The sequence below is a fragment of the Pygoscelis adeliae genome, unplaced genomic scaffold, assembly GCF_000699105.1.
Source record: "Pygoscelis adeliae isolate BGI_AS28 unplaced genomic scaffold, ASM69910v1 Scaffold136, whole genome shotgun sequence".
Taxonomy (NCBI): Eukaryota; Metazoa; Chordata; class Aves; order Sphenisciformes; family Spheniscidae; genus Pygoscelis; species Pygoscelis adeliae.
Window position 1 is genome coordinate 32,244 of NW_008824901.1, and position 17,660 is coordinate 49,903.

At 35.5% G+C, this 17,660-nt stretch overlaps 1 protein-coding gene across 1 annotated transcript in view; it reads right to left on the reverse strand.

Moving 5' to 3' along the window:
• LOC103917656 (WW domain-containing oxidoreductase-like) overlaps positions 1-17,660 on the reverse strand; it is a 40,871-nt gene that overhangs the window by 3,044 nt on the left and 20,167 nt on the right. Inside the window, exon 5 of the mRNA XM_009324840.1 lies at positions 5,883-5,989. Within this exon, the coding sequence (XP_009323115.1) occupies positions 5,883-5,989 (107 nt within the window). The remainder of the gene's footprint in view (positions 1-5,882; positions 5,990-17,660) is intronic.

Here is a 17,660-nt window from a genome sequence, read left to right on the forward strand (position 1 = left end):
TCGATGATCTTAGAGATCTTTTCCAACCTTAATGATTCTATGATTCTATGATTCAATCAGCTGTTACTAGCACTGGTTAAGGCTTATACTATCAATTCTCCACTAGTACCCTAAGGTTCGATTCCATTGCAATTACAGTTAATGAAAAGATCCCTTCACTTCAGAAGGATCTGGATCACAGCCTTAAAGAGAAAAAAAAGCATTATACTCAGCAGTGGCAGTAAGGCTTTAGTTTGAGTGTCTGTGGCTGCAAGTGAGACAAGTTGTTGGAGAATTTTTTTTTATTGCATTACCAGTTAGCTTAATAAAAGATATTGCCTCTTCCAGCAAGGCCTTTTCCCCTTAGCAAGGTTTGGATAACTACTTTTATCTTGGTTCTTCAGCATGGTCACTATTCAGAGCACTGGAAGATGAAATATGTCTATACATTGCAGACTTTTATAACAGTATATTACACTGTGATGACATGTGAGCCAATAATACATAGTTTTAGAATATCATGCTTTGAAACAACACAATTCTTTATTACAAAATAACAACACAATATTGGAAATACTATTTTCACAGAAATGCATGTGCTCTACCAGTATGATATTCTGGAATATGTTCTATTTTGAAGAGATTACTTTTTAAGAGCTTTTATTTAGCACCACTTTGAAACTCTGATTCTGTACTAACAGACTGTTGCTTCATTCAGTATTTACTAGATCTCCAAAGTCGTCTTTTACGCATTCTTCAGTTTTTTCCATAAATGAAAATCTGCCACTAATCATGATGAGATGCCCGCCCTGAATCATTCACGTAAGTTAATTCCAAGAACAATTTATTGTGCTGGTTCTAATGTAGTCTTACATAGCCTTGGTATGGAAATCCTGTATTAATAGCCTGACTGATTTACAGAAAAAGCTCACAAAATTAACATCCAATAGATAGAAAAGGAAATCTTATCTTCTGTATCAAGATTAGCATCCATTAGCACCAAGAGACTAAGACAGAAGAATATTTACAGAGCTATTCTGTATTCCACGCACGTACACAAAAAATCATAAACCAAGGACACCAGTGGAGATGAAACACTACATGGGAAATCATCCCCCCTTCCTTGAGGGGGAAACACGTAGTCAACACATGAAAACTGTTGCCCATGTTCTGTGTAAACATGCCCAGTTTGCTTCTCGTCTTTCTGTGCTTTGCAAGATTACAATTGGAATACAAAGACTCACTTATCAGGTTTTAATTTAATTCAGTTACTTAATCAGCAAGAATATAAATCGCTCCTTAGGTGGAGAATACTTTGGGGGAAGGGAATACAGCAAGGAGTCACGTTTATTTTGTTGGTTTTCTTCATAACCATTCTCTCTTCTCTTGTCACATCTCTACCTTAGAAGTTTCTACGTATCAAGGAAACCCAAATTTTCTTTTTACAGTTTAATCTAATCTTTGAAGTAGCTGTAGGCTTAACACTGAGGAATAATTACAAAAGAAACATTATACTTTTTATGAAATATTAAACTTACAATTTATCTTTTAATATCTACTTCAAAGACTATTTGACAGGAATAAATAAGTGAGAGCTTGTTGGCAAGAAAAGCTGTGATTTATGAAATATTTTATTCATTCCTATTCTTAAGTATTTTCTTGAGAATAACACTAACATCTGGAGCTATGCAGTCTTATCCAAACATTCTGCTCATACTCAATTAGAAAATTATATCAATAATAATGTAAAATAAATTACCTAGCTTCTCTTCCTGGAGCATAGATTTCAATGTTCGTCAGAGCAACTATGTGTACAAACAGCACTGTAGTGTTTTTCATTAAGCCTTAAAGTCAATTAAGCTACGAATTGGAACAATCATTCCTCCTTTGCAAAGTATTGATATTTTTTCTTGGCTGCTTTCAGGCCTTTTCACTACTCAAGGGGAGATTTATGTTTGACAATTTCTTTCTGATTAAAATGAATCATAACTCTAGAATTCTAATTTCCTCTTTTCCGAGCAAGAAATTATCAAACAGTTTTAAACTGATATTGAATGTCATCGTGCGTGAACAACATTCATTTTCAAGATATCAAATGTAAAGCTATACTGATCTCTCTTTTTATCTGCTGCTTTTACATACTTTCTCTTCCTTTCTCTCTCTATATACACATGTATATATATAAAACATTATATTGTACCAATATAATCAACTATACCTCTCTATAAAAATTATATCTGACAGACTAGCTAGGCCAGTCACATTAAAACTTGTCACAACGCTTTACATAAGGCAATTACCCTCTATTTGCAATATTAGCAAAATTCTGTTGTAGTTTAGAAAGAAAATAACTGGAATACTGCAGGTTGCAAACAAATGTCAGTTATCTAAAGTAATTAGCAAGTTTGTATGGGTAATCCCTACTCAAATGGCTCAAACTCTATAAAACAGCTCTTTAGACATAAATTGTTAAAAACAGTTTTCTAGATTTGTCTCCAACAGCCAATTAAGTTCAGTTTTTATCTTATGTTTGTTTTTTAAACATAATGGCAGCTAATCTGAAAAATCTTATTTTCTCCCATTATTCCTCCTGTTTTCTCTAAATCTTAACAATTTGATTTTTTCAAGCCATTTAGCTGTCCCATTTTCTCTTTACAAACTTGATTTTCAGCTTTCACTAAAAGCAGATTGAAACTGGTTTTTTTGCCTAACAACTTATTTAAAAGTACAACAGGCCCAAAGAAGAGCTGTCTTTCTGCAGATGCTCAGTTTATGGCATTCCAGACAAGGATGCCACAAATAGGCTCACTAAGGAAAACCATCCAGCTTGTTCCCTAAGTACTGTTACATATGCTGTACTTTATTTTTAAACGCTGCATTACAGTAGGTTTGATTTGGGGGGGTTTTTTTGTTTTGTTGTGGTTTGGTGGTGGTGGTTGGTTTTGGTTTTTTTGGTTTGTTTTTTTTTTTTTAAGAATTACATTTTTTCCATATATATTTCAGGCTTTAGTTAATACAGACCATCAATTAGACAATTGTATCAAAACTTGAAATACGAACCGTTGTTTCTTTATACATTTTTAATTATTTTGTCTTTTTGCAAATAAGCAGAATTCCCCTTTGCATCAGACAAAAAGAATGAAAAAGGAAATATTCTTTGTCTGACATTTAAACCTTGAGTACTAAAGCATACTGTCCTACAGAAAAGCCAGCATAGGATACACATTGCTTTTGGTAATATACATGTTATTATAGAAATACCAATTTTATTACCAACACGGTACACTTATGAAATGTAAACACATTAGAGTTCAATATGGCAAAGATTTTTTAATTATAAAAGTATAGTTCGTGCAAATTAGAAGAAAATGGGGTTTAGACATTCAGTTGAAGAGTAGGAACATATTTACCAAATTTCCACCCCTCAAAATACTAGAGGAAGACAGTATTTATCATGCAGCTCAGAGACTTAATCTCAAAAATTTGCAAGAAACCATAAAACAAGTAGGTAGCACTACTGTTGCCAAAAATACTATCTGAGTAACATGAACACGAGGCTTTGTAAGGCTGCATCCTAAACAGCTGTATTTTTTTAAAAAATTGATTCCAAATTGAAAAGTAAACCAATTTCCTTTCAATAACTTTGCTTTCCCTAGGAACAAGGGAGACAAAATACTGTGGATGCTGCTTTGAAGTTCTTTATAGCAGGATAGTTGCAGCTACATATTGAGAGTTCATCTGAACCATATGCACAGGTTGTTGACATTTTTCTTAAATGCTTTCATTTTAGGAAAGAATTTTCCATGAACAACTTCCTGCTCTGTAGTTACACCTATAAGCTAGAAATTAATATTTTACATCAATATTGTAATACTAGTATCAATCAATCAAATTAATCTGTCTCTTTGTTTTCAGTAACTGACTTTGGGGCAGGTTTTTGTGTTTGTTTTCCTCAAGATTGCTTACAATTTGATGTAAATTTTAAGCATCTTGTAATTCATCAACTAATTCTCTCCTGGTTACACACTCCAAGTAATTAAAGTTCAGTAATAACTTATTCTTTCTGCTCCAGCACCTGCATTTCATTTGTTTATTTTCCCAGAGTCATAAATCTGAGGGACTGTCAAAGTGCCATAATATTAGTGCAATAATCAAAGTTAATTAGTCCCTCTCAATAAGCAACAACAAAGCCATTACAAAGATGCATTGAAGGTTTTCCAGCTACCCAGTTTACAGATGAGATTCTTTTCTGAACAATTAGAATTTGAAAACTGTTAGTAAATAAATGTAGTGTTTCTGAAGTAATTTGACCATCAGTGATTTTCATTCAATTAACAATTCATTAACTTTTGGTGAGATAATATCGGTATTAAGACAAGTACTCCTGAACTCCCATTGCCTTCAAAGTGCTCAGAGATATGCTTAGAATGAAGGGGGTAATGGGATATTTTTAAAATAAAAGGTACTCAGTACTGCCTTACTTTAGTTACATAAAAAAACATACATAGTGAGTCATATTTAGCTGGACTGGAACTACTAAATTCAAAAGACAGAATATCACCAAATTCAGTTCCATTGAAAGAGAATGGACAGATGAACTTTAAGCAACACACGCTATGATTGCCCCTGTTGGAATTCTCTCGGAATTCCACGCTATTGAAATAAAAAACAAAAAGAGAGCTTTAATGTGAAGTATTGAAGGGGAAAGGAAGATATTTTTCCCTCCCAATCCTTTACTGTAAATCATTAATATCATCTGGGCAAGAGAAAACGGTCTAAATCCAAAGACTGTTTCTTGAAGAAACCTGTGGTTACAAAAATTAGCAATATTATAAGCACCACTTCTTTGGAAGTACTTACTTGTAAATAAGCACTGTTTCACACTAATAAATATTATAATTATCTGTAGACTACTTATGTGTAAATATTAATACTACTGAGTCCTCTCCCATATCATCTGGGAGCAGCTGAAATATTTTCAGAGCTTGGGAAATAAAGCTAAAACACTCATCACTAATCTTAGCAGGAAAGAAATAAAATTCCAAGAATCTAATCCTGAGGTTTGTTAATCAAGTAAAGTGTATAGGACTGTGTCAACAGATTATCTCCTGGAAGTCAGCAGTCATAGCAAGCTCAGACAAAAGTAGCCTGCAATCCTTACTAGTAAGTAAATGGTTGTGGGAGGAATAAATTAAGAACACTGAGTAAATTTTAATAAGGGCCTTAGAAGATTCCAAAAAAAAAAAAAAGGGGGGGGGGGGGGGAAGAGAGGAGGAAGTTAGGAGCCAAAGAGAAACAAGGGAATAGACAGTGCTGAAGAGATTGTATTTGCATGACAAAATGGAAGAAAAGTGAAAGAAAGAGGGAAGAAACGGGAAAGAAAAAAAACGTTGAGACAGACTGCCTGGCAGCAGCACTGTTGGGCCTGATGGACTAGGAAAGAAAAGGAGGGAAACATTCTTGGTTTTGAAAAGTCTAAGAATGATCCTCCAAAATCTCTCAGAAGATAAAAACTATGGGCAAAATAATGGCTGTCTCTAATATCTGAGTGTGTACATTCTCCTTCAGTTAGTTACACACTGTGGTTCTGGCAATGTCCTGTCCTATGAACTACGAAACATACCTCAGTGGTTCTTTCAAACATTTTTGCCCTTACAAAGCATCTGTATGTAACACGGATAACAGCATACCAAGCCTTGCAGTCCAATACGGTCATATGAAATGCAGAGTTTCTATCACTGATATTTTGTAATATCCTGTTCAGTCACTCGTATAAGACAAATGCCTTCTTCCTTAGATTCTTGCATGGCAATGTAATATCTATTTAACTGCTTGTACTACACAAAAGACTTCATGTCTTGAAAAATATAGCTTAGTGTTGAACGCTATATACATTCACTTACCCATTCCACAAGAATGCGTTGTACAGCGTCATTGCCTCTTGACATATTTCTGCAGGCCAGAATAACATATGCCCCATGCAGTGCAAGAGACTTGGCAGTTTCAAAACCTATGATAAAACATTTTCCTGGTCAGAAATAGATCTCAGTAACAAAACAGAGCTATAAAATTACCTGAAAAGGTGAGCCACACATTTAAGTACACTAACACTACCTTCAGTCTGACTATCTGTTTGATAATCACCTGGACCCAGCTTTTAAGAGCACATATGAAAAAAGGTAGACACCTCAATTTGAGCAGGTCTTTGGGACAATATATTTTGTGCAAAATAGGTTTGGGATCTTCAGAAAAAGGCTCAATTTCTCTGCCTCGATGCCTTCAGCTGTTAGAAGAGCAGGATTATACTTACTCCTTACTTGTTTGACTGTGAAGAATGAGCCATAAGGCAAGATTGCAGAACTATTATGCCTGGCAACATCACACTGAAAGTGATAGAGTATTCTGAAACTAAGCTCTGGGCTCTTTAGATGCACAGTTAGCCTTTGATTCATCAATCTGAGGACCACCTGTGGCAGGGGGGATCATCCAGTGGGATGTGTGAGGGGATAAGAATCAAAATCACGTGGAGATAACTACTCCTTTTTCTGATCCGAACACCACTGCATCTGTAGAACACTGCTGCACAAAACCAGGGACCAGAGAACTATCCAAGTGTTAAACCATTGCTGGGAGGGGGTTGCCAAGCTCATTCTCAGAAAATGAGATTCTACCTAAGGAGATCTGTAATCTGCATGTATGTTTTATTATCCACACACTTTAAAATCTTTGCTAAAATTTTCCTTAAATTATCTGTGTAAAATCAACTCATTTTTTGTCCCATCATCAACTGATATATGGAGAACAATTTTTCATGACTGTCTCATTATGAATAACCAACCAAATACCATGCAGCTTCAATATACTGGTTATAGTATCATGGTGCTAAACTGGTCACTGGATGTACCAGCTGACACAGAAAAAAAAAATCCACGAAAAATTCCCTCTTTTGCCTAGCTCACTGATATGACTTAATCTGCAAGCACATTCTTTCTAAATCTGGAACAAGTGAACAGACAGGTCAAACTTTGCTGCAGTTAAAGTGCAACATGAATCTATATCCCCAGGGTTTTCTTCTTTCATCCATAGAACAAAGTTTCACAGTAAATTTCTAAACAACTGTACACAACCTTTTTTTGCAATACTGTTAATCACTTCTTCCCCATTCTGAATTTGGGCCCTTCATTTCTCCTTTCTAAAAAGAGACTTCAGATTTCAGATTAATTTCAGTTTGTTAATTTGGGACTATACTGCAGTTTAGTGAGATCAGTTCGAATTATGAAACTGTCCACCAAGAGCTGCAACTCCTTCCACCTTGACATCATCTGCAAGCTTTTTAAGCGTACTCTGTTTCACTGTTCAACTCATTAATGAAAAGCTGCATAGAAGTTGGTCCAAGGTAAACGTCATTTAATTGGAAAAAATCTGTGACAATTTACACCAGGAGATCATGAGTTCTTGGGAATGCAGAATGCCCATGAAGTGCAGAGAACTGAGCCAGAAACTGGGTTTCTATCAGGGGTGAGCTACTACATATTTGCAATGTATTCAATAGTATCACTGGGTGCCCATCTCCATGGAGAACTATAACAATGACAGAAATTTCCATCTAGCTGAAAGAGGCATAACGTAGCTTAATGAGCTCAAATTAGACAAGCTTAAAACTAGAAAGTGAAGAATCAAACTGAAACGCCCAGCAATTTGAGTATGTGAAGAAGTCAAAGAGAAGAGGTATTTGTTTTAGCTTTATGACACTTAAAGCATGTTCACGTTTTCCTTTCAAAAATCGTTTACCAAAAAACCTATTAATATGGGCTGTCTCACTTCCAAAACACCCTGGAGCAACAAAATTCAGTTACAGCACAAGACATAACTTACATTATAGAAACAACAGACATCAAGATGAATTTACACCATTTTCTGCAATTACATACTTACGGTATTTAAGTCCAAGCAATTTTCTTGTATCTCTTTTAAAGCCATTCATTGTACCAAGCAACTTTAATTACCTGGGTAATTCATTGCATGCACATGAATTCAGCTACAGCATATACAAAGATTTCCCCTGTTCCTAATTCCACTTTAAGCGTATGTAACTAGAATTTTTCATGTAACTAATGTAAGACATGATGTACCAGAGTACTATTAGCTAACTGTATGCTTCTTGTTTTGCACAAAAAAATACACTTATTTTGACCAGCTTACCATAATATTAAAAACTAGTTGGAATGCCTGGGAATACAGTTTTTCTACTGTTATATAAAGATCTAGAGCTGATGGCCAGTTTAATTAGCTAAGTGTAATGATGTTTTGCTAACTCTACCCCATGTCACACTGTGCAAAATAATAAATTCCATGCCATTCTCTGTTACAGGTAATAACTTGATTCTCATTATAAACTAAACTGAGAAAGATTAAAATTTAACCAAGTTACATGCTGCAAATTTAGTTAATTTTAATACCACCTTGATTTTTCCCTGCAAACTTGGAGATGAGTGTTAAACACTCCTCTTGGACGTACTCGCTCTCTTCTGGGCTACCAAAGGTTGATTCTTCACCCTTATGCAGACATGTTCTGAATCTTTCCATGAAATTATGTGCTTAAAAAAAACTCTTTTCAGAGGATTTTTAAGCAGCAGTCCATCCTTCCATTCAAAATACTGCCACAGGTCAAGTGCCCCATCAGACATATTTTAAACTACTAACTCATTCATGAACATTCTTGCACTGTATTTAGGACAGCTAGATTTATGCAAAAGGAGAAAAACAAATCCAGGTACCCCAAACCACATAAAGGTTCCAATTCAACTACTGAATTACTGGTTATAAGGTAGGGATTGTATATAACTATTACTACTTGGTCTTTCTATCACTTTGTGTGGAGCATAATTCATAAGGCATCTTTTCAGACCACCTATCAAATGAAATACATCAAGAAGAAGAGGTAACAGTGTCTACTTCATAGAGCTCACTGGGCTTTAAGTATGATCTACCTACCAACTTGCTCACTCTCAAGACTGCAGCATTTTTAGATATGTCCTTAAAATAAATCTTCATAGACCTGAAAATCCTCATTAAGCAGCACAATTAAGTACCTTTACAGTTTAAGAAACAACTATACAGGAGCTTAGAAGAATGCAATTTCTAACTGAAACACCTGAAGCAGGAGTTTGGAAGCACCTCAGTATTCAAGTCCTTTTACGGCTTTAGCTTTTTGTTGCTCCTCCAAAAATTAAGGCTTCTTTCCTCCCCCAGTGTCACATAGCTTAAACAGGTGGGGAAAAGCTTCTAGCATAGTGGAAAGCTTACTCTTTTAACAGACTCATTGTGTTAAACTAAGTTTGCCAACAACATTTTGTCTTTCAGCAAAATGTAGCCATGTCTTCAATATACAGTAAATTTTAAAACCTCAGCCTAACACAGGGATTGAATATTTAAAGTACAAAACTATTTAAACTCCGTAAAGAAAAACCTTGCCCATTTATAAAAACTACATTGACTCAAAATCCACATTAAATGTGGTTTCATACACCAAAGTTAAGCCACAAACATCATAAATTCCCAAACAACAGTAAAACCTCAACAACAAAAAAATCATAGTAGAGTTAAATAGAAAAAGAAATCTAAACAACTATGTTAAGGACATGCATAATTAAGGAACCAGAACCACCTTAATTCCACCCACAAAAGCAACTCTGTGGACTTCAAAAGAACCAAACATTTCTTTAAAACTTCACTTAATCTGAGACTGCAGCTACCAAGGTACTCTCTTACAGTGACACAGCCCTTTCACAATGTAGGAACGTTAACAGCAATAATACTAGTATCTTTTCCAGGAAACAAGTCATATCCTCCAGTGGTGAATCTTCCCTGTACCGTAGTGCTGGGGTGTTGCAGCTGCAGAGCTATTTAACCCAGGTAAAACAGATAGCACAGCCTACTGCCGACAAGAACTATTGCCATTTACGTTCTACCTAGCTGCAACGGCTGGCAAAGGGTATACCTGGCTGAAGGAAACTGTGCCCAGCCTCAATGTATTACTGTTCTGTGCTTCAGTTTTCAGATTTCAAAGTAGGCAGCTCAAAAAAAGCTGCAAAACTTGAGTATCTTCTCATAGAAAAAGCACACATTATATACTAGTGTTTTTTTTTAAAGTAGGAACAAGCACATTAGAAAAACAGCATAGGATAATACACCTGAGCATCAAGGACAGCCAATTACAAAGAATAAGATAGATACTTCCCCCAAATGTGACAGAAGAACATGCTTAAATAATGTACACTTTGGAAATGCAATCATAGTATATTTAAATACTCTATACAATACAATGTTGAGCTAATATTTTATAAAACTATTTTGGAAACGCAATCATAGTATATTTAAATACTCTATACAATATGATGTTGAGCAAATATTTTATAAAACTAAGATAAATTTCAAGTGATTGCCCTGGAAATCTCAAGAGACAAGACTGTCCTGAGACCAACTACTCTTGCTGCTGTTGCTCTAATCTGACACTCAAAAGTTCTTATCCTGTTTAAGACTAAGACATACATGAGGATAAACATTACAGCACAGCTCTCTACATCAGCGGCTAACCTAAGGGACTGGTAGCAGAACTAACAAGAGAGCTACAAGTGCACGGGATTTGCTACAGACGTTTAAAACCCTTCAGCCCTTTACTTACAGCATGCTTTTCATAAGGACTCAGACTTAGCACTCAATTTCATTCTTCATCTTCTGTGATGACTGTTCAATTCAGTACTCTCATACTCTTGTCTGTCTGCAGTCAACTACTATCAGTGAATTTTGGGACAGATTTTCAGCTAACAGTCTCAATTAACGAGCAGTTAGCATCGCTCAATTAATGCCAACTACATTGTGTCAACATACACCAGATGAGTATATGGCTTTGTCAAACGGTGCAACCTCCCCTATAAAACAGAGAAAGATTCACTGACTGGAAAAGTAATTCAGTGATATCTTGTTTAAATAAAGCAGACAGCATATAGTCCATTTATCATTGGGGGACATTTTGTAAAGAATTTGCATCATGCATTTACATGTTTTAAAACATTCCTTTATTCCAAATATAAGAAAGTCTGAATACACAAGAGGAAATTCAAAAACATTTCAGACAATGGCATGTTCTCTTCAGCTTCTCTACCTTCTCCCAAACACTCCAGGATACCTTGTTTCTGTCATTTACAACACATTTGAAAAGCAGTGATGCTTTCTTTGCAACAGTGTAGTCCTCAATTTAAAAGCCTACAGGGTTTGTTTGCATTTAGTTTCTTCAAAAGCATTTCTTCCTTTCCCTCCACCAACAGAAGAGCTCTGGATTCTAAAACATCTTCACATGTGCTTGAGTAATCGTTTAAAGCTGTCATGAGTCCAGCCTTCCTCGAGCCCTGTGTCACAGGCAGTTTGAACGTAAACTAAAAGGGAGTCCAGAAGAAAACCTTCTTCCCTTCCACTACAGTAAACACACCAAGATCACGTAAGTGAACAAAAGTGTTCTGTGGAATTGGACGTGAAAAGCATTAGCTGGCTTCTGTCACATATTTCTGGCCTTGCATACACTGATGGATTACTTATAGACTGTAGAACAGCAGAAGCCAACTCTGATTTTGTAAGCACGGATGTATTATATCACTAAAAGTCTATTAATTTCATAGCTCTGTTCAGGTTCCCCCCCCCCCCCATTGTTCTCAAAATTTCATGTTGCTTTCTGAATTGCAGCAAACATCTATTGGGTTCTTACAAACAGACCGATGCCCCATTTGCAGAGTGAAGCGAGTTAATTTTCAGAATAGATCTGTTTTCTTGGAAATATTTCTATTTACTTTTAATATAAAACAGGTAAGAGACTTGTACAAAATCATTCCTTGATAAACTAGTAGCTGGAAGAACAATTTCTTTTCCATTTATGGTATTATGATATTGCAAGTAAAAATCCATCTTCCAATGAATAGGAAGGTTTTTATTGTACAATTTGGTTCTTCTTGGGAAGGAACAATAATTTTATATAACCTTCATAAAGTAAAAGCAACAGCTTTTTAAATTAATTCTGCAATCCAGAAAATATGAAACCTTAATTAAAACATTCTTGGAACTAAACGTAAATGAAAAAATACTTTCTGGCCTCTTTCACTCAAGGGCAGTATAGCCACTAGTTCAGGAGTTTGCATTTAAACTCTGATAGTGTACAAAACATACAAGTTAAGAGAAATCCTTCCTCCAGGCAGCAGTGGTACAAAGGAGAATGTAAAAAGGATGTGATTTTCTTGTTTTTTTGGTCTCCTTGCTCCGAGTTCTTTCCAGAAAAAAATAAACAGCTTCTCAGCCACTTCCTCTTGAACTAAGCATAGGCCAATATGTATCGAACAGAGGCCACTATGTATGCATCTTTTTAAACCCTTAACGTTCTGATAAGGCACAACAATTCTTACTCAACCATCAGAAAGTTCTTCTGCAACATCCTATCATCATCCAAATCACACTTTATTTCATTTTATTTTTAATGCAGAAGTAGTAAAAGTATCACAAAAATATTTTTCCAGGTAGAAAATGTTACTCCCTTCAACCTCCCTTTGCTTTGAAAACAAAACTTTACATTGGATCAAGAGTAAACTTGAGTTTTAGCTAAAAAGGAAGGAAATGAGAAAAAACCTTAAGAGCAGAACCCTGACACAATATACAATACTAACACTTTCTCTTTTAAATACAACATGTAATCTACATGAAATGCAATCTAAGACCAGTTTTACTACAGAGGAGAGTTGTGAAAAGGTTAAACACTCAAGAACTTGCAACAAACCATCTTTATAATCCAAAATAGATTCTCATACCAACTGCTGCATCTCAGCAAACAGACTAGGTGTTTTTTGATTTTTGGGACCCAAGAGAACTACATATAAATGGAAAAGAGACATGTCTCTCGGACATCACTAGATTTATTTCAACTTGGAAGACATAAACGCCAGTGACAGTGAATCAGATCTTATTCAACACTTCCTCAGAAAGGGAGTAAAGCAGATTCAAGTGTGCTAAAGATAAAGTGATGAACAATTTGGAGTTACGCTAGCTCCTTTTCAGGTTGAAATACTGCAACAATGATGTGTGATTTAGGGAAGAATCTTCTGAACTAAGATTGTCATTGCCTGTGCTGGTGGTTTAAGGGTACAACATCCAAGAGATCTTTCACATGGAGCGATGGCAGCCATATGTGACACATCACATCATTGACAAACTCATACTTTTCAGAGCCCAAAAAGCACCGTGCATCAGGATTGCCTGGCCACAATCACTCTGCTTCAATATGGATATTTAGGATAAAATCTTAGAGACACGTTATTCAAGTTGCTCCAAATGCAGGTCTTGAAGCAAATAAAGCAACAAGATATTTTTAAGAGACTAAATTTAAAATGAGCAATCCACATGAAATACTAATGCTGCCTTTGTGGCTGTGTGTTTGCAGGCACATGGTAATGACACATACTGATATTTTCACTGAAAAGTTTGATGTTATATGAAAGATACATCCTGTCTCTCCCTTTGTGTGTAAATTGGACAAACGTGTTTTTCTTGGAGCCATGAACCACAGAAAAAGCCAACAAAAACGAAACAGGATGACTAATGCTTTGGTTCTGTTTTCCATCTAACCAACTTAAAAGTATGCACTCTTTACACACTACACTTCTTTGCAACATACTGTTCTGGGTAAGGCAAAGTTATTCTTAACAATAAGTGCACTGCCATTGTCACTGACAAACCCAAAGAATTTTGTTTCATCTGAAGGGAGCACAACGCTAAACAAATATGAAAAAACATCCTTAAATTGATGGAATTATAAAGATCTGTGACTCATTGTTCCTGTAAAAAATGCATCATTGGAGGCAAAGAAAGCTAAATTCATAATGGAAGACACTACAAGCAAACAAAAATAGAGAACAGTGACTATGTCAGGCACATACATTACAAATATGCTGCGACTAAGAGCCACGAAGTTGCAGTCAGATCTGGTATCTACTCTAGTTGTACTGTCCAAAGATGCCCACCAACTCGCTTTAAAATGCAATTACACAGGACATGAACAAAGCTTGGACTTCAGTCCTTTCACAGTTCTGTTAAAACCTAACACTGATAATTATCTCAGCTGTCCAAAGGCACAGTCTAGCAGCAGATTCAAACCCACATTTCCTATCCTTTAAGCTGTAGAGGTGCTACTATCCAGTATAAATATTGCAGTGACAGCCAAGGGTTCCAGTCTGGAATGAACCCTATTGTGAGATGCAGCATATTAAAAACAGAACCAAGCTAACATGTCCCATGATAAGACCTTGTTTTAGTTCTGTAAAGCCAATTCCCACCAACCATTAAACATCTGCCCCTAAAACACATGGAGATGACTACCCTGAAAACCTGTGATTTTTAAGGAAGTTACATATTCTTAAAGAAGCTTAATTAAAGTATAGGGGGAGATAGAACCAAAACTGAAATTTAATACTAAACTGCACAGATCATCCCAATCAAGACTTTTTTTTTCAGTTGCTAAGTCATGTAAATACAAACAGGTCCTGTTAGGTGCCTGAATAGACGAACAGTGGCCAGGGATTAGAGTGAAGGGAAGAGAAGGAGAATCAGAGATAAGAACTGAATTTTCAGTGAAATCCCAGTTTTATCTTCCATATCTACTCCTTGCATTAGATGTACATCAGCAACCAAAAATCCCAGTCACAAAGGATTCAGATATGCATCTTCCATTTCAACTAATCCCAAAGCTCTGTTTAAATAACATACACTCCTTTAAGAGGTGGAAAAAAAAAGTCTCAACCTTCATGTTTCATCTTGCCTTTCTTCATCTATTAAGTGATAGATCATGCTCCTACAAATCCCAAACAATTTTTTCCTGAATATTTTTAAGTGTATTGTATTTGCAATGCACATTATCAGAGTGGCATTTTACCAATACTACAATCAAGTGCAGAAATTAACACAACAAGCCATATCTTAGCATCACACCTGCAACTGAAGATTACTCTTTGAACTTTTTATTCTCAGTGTTTCTTCGAGCATAGAATAAATCCATGTTTTCTTCTGATTGTCTTTAAAAATAACAGCGTGGCTTCTTGCAAGCAAGTCAGCCAGTTTTCCTAACACAAATCAATTATTGTATTTAAAAAAATATACCAGAATTTAGCATTTGGCTTTACAGTTTGATGTTTAAGGAGAATTTAAAGAGTTTATTTTTGTGTTTGCACATAATTTTTTCCTTTGTAACAGATAACATATCATGGGGGAAGACAGGCATCAGAATACACAGGAACTTGGCACACAACTTCACATTTTCTACACAAAAATAACCTTTCCACCTAAAAGTGCATCTATCTGTATTATTACCAAGTCAAGTCAAACAAAAAGTTATATACATTTTAAAAGAAACCTGAGCTAGCAACTTTGTCTCAAAATGAGCAGAACTCATTTTAGTGACTCATATTCCTAATTTTAGTAAAAAACCTAAATTACTCTATGCAAAATTACATATGTTTATATTCATAAGGGATACAAAATATTTTGTTATACTATAGTTATGTTAATACACTACTTCTATTTTTACTGCAAAATAAACACTTCCAAAATAAACACTTAACTGAAATCTGTAGTAGAAAACAATAAATCTGCCCACAATGTAAGTCAACATCAAACCAGCATTACAATGAAATCTAGATCAGACCTGAGTAGTCAAATTTGACATGACATTTAGGGCACACTATTTCCCAGTAAGTAATCATTCCTGAATGTTTAGTCACTACAGGATAAGTGACCAGGTTTTTTGTTTAGTTATTTAAATAAAGCCAGTCTATTTATAAGTACCATTACTTAAATACATCATTAAGGAAATAAATAACATTCTTGTGCATGCTACTGTAGCTTCATCGCTATTTTATAGCAAAGCTGAGGCAAGCTAAAGAGAAGCAGTGGCAACAAAACTTGCAAGTCACACACACACACAAAAAATCATTAAGGATTCACCTAACATCAGTAGCAAGTATCAAAGGCCAACGATAAAGAGACTCCAGTTTCTAGCTAATTCACACACCCTTGAAGTGTTTGTGTTCTGGAAAAGTGCCAGCATAAGACCATTCATAACTGGTTTATAAAAAGTCTGATCAGATATTCAGTATCAACTAGAGGTTTTGAAAGCCATTTTGAGGGGCATGTATTTTTTTTCAACTCATCCCCAAAACTTTGGGGCTTTTCCCCCCCTTATTGTTGCTATTTTTAACACACCTTCTTAGACAAGCTTACTAAAGTGACCGGAAAAAAGCCCAGAGAATTTAAAATTTATCTTTGACTGTCTCTCTTGGGCTTCTTTGGGTTTTAATCAGCTATTTTAAAAAAAGTTCCAAGTTCAGAGAAATGGGGTTGGCAAACTCTCCTTCTCTAAAGCTGCTCTTTGCATCAGCAGTAGCTTTAGGCAACACAACAGCTTTTCCCACCAAAGCAAAAAAAGGAGAAAAGAGCCAGAAGTTGTCTAGTTTCTTTTCAAGTACACTTCTGTTCTTCTGTAAGCCAACAGTATCATAGGTTTCTGTACTGCTGAGCTGAACCCTAATTAAACATAACAAAAAAATTAGTTGCATGTTTTGAATCTCCTTTTGGCAAGTACAACAGTGCAATGTTAATAAAAGAAGTAAATTTAATAAAGAGGAATACTTCATCCAAGGCAGAATAATTAAAAGACATACTGTGCTGTCAGCTAAAGTGCTAGATCCTCCAAGCTTTAATCCATAAGTCATTTCATGAGAAATACTCAGTGTTATGTAAAAATACCAAGAAAGTACTACAACATAAATTGGACCAAATTTTTTCTTAGAACAAACTCGGTATTTATTTACATCATTTACACAAACAGTGAAAGATTTTTAAATGTGTACTAGACATTTTACAGATAAATAATAAAACAAGGTTCTGTCCTAAACAGCTCACAATTTAGGTTACAAAAAAAGATGTCTTAGACAATCAAACATACACAGCTAGGTCCTGTTCTAAAGAGCTCACAGTTTGTGTCACGGGGGAAAGGAATAAATGAGCAGACCGAAAATTAAAACAATGCTACTTGATTTCTGGCAGTCACTACCCACCTCTGTCTTTGGGCAACATGAGATAAGACAATTTGTTTAGTTAAGCAGCAGAGGAAGATTTTAATACAAGTCATTTCAGGGTCCTGTGAAAAGAACTGAATACAGGGGAGATGCAGTTCACTGTTTTTTCTAGTGCAAGCAAATAAAAATAGCAGATAAGAGACAGCTAGCAAAGGGCAAGATAACAAGACATGGAGGTCTGGGAATTTATACAGTCCTGGGTTACCTCCTTAAATTCTAGTTTTTCTGGATTAGATGGTATTCAGGATGGGTACCAACCTCCCAAGGTTCAAAACTGGCAAACCTTTTGGGCGTACTTTAAACTACGAAGGAAAGAGGGAGATGGGAAGCTGTTATGTAACTCAAATGATCCATCATGTGGTTCCGACATACAAAGTAAGGCAGGAGATGGAGTTCTGAAACAAAAGATGAAGAATAAGAACAGTATTAACAAAAACTGTCTATACACAAAAGCAAGGAGAATGGAAAACAAGCAATCAAAACTTCAAAACTTCAAAACTTCAAAACTTCAAAACT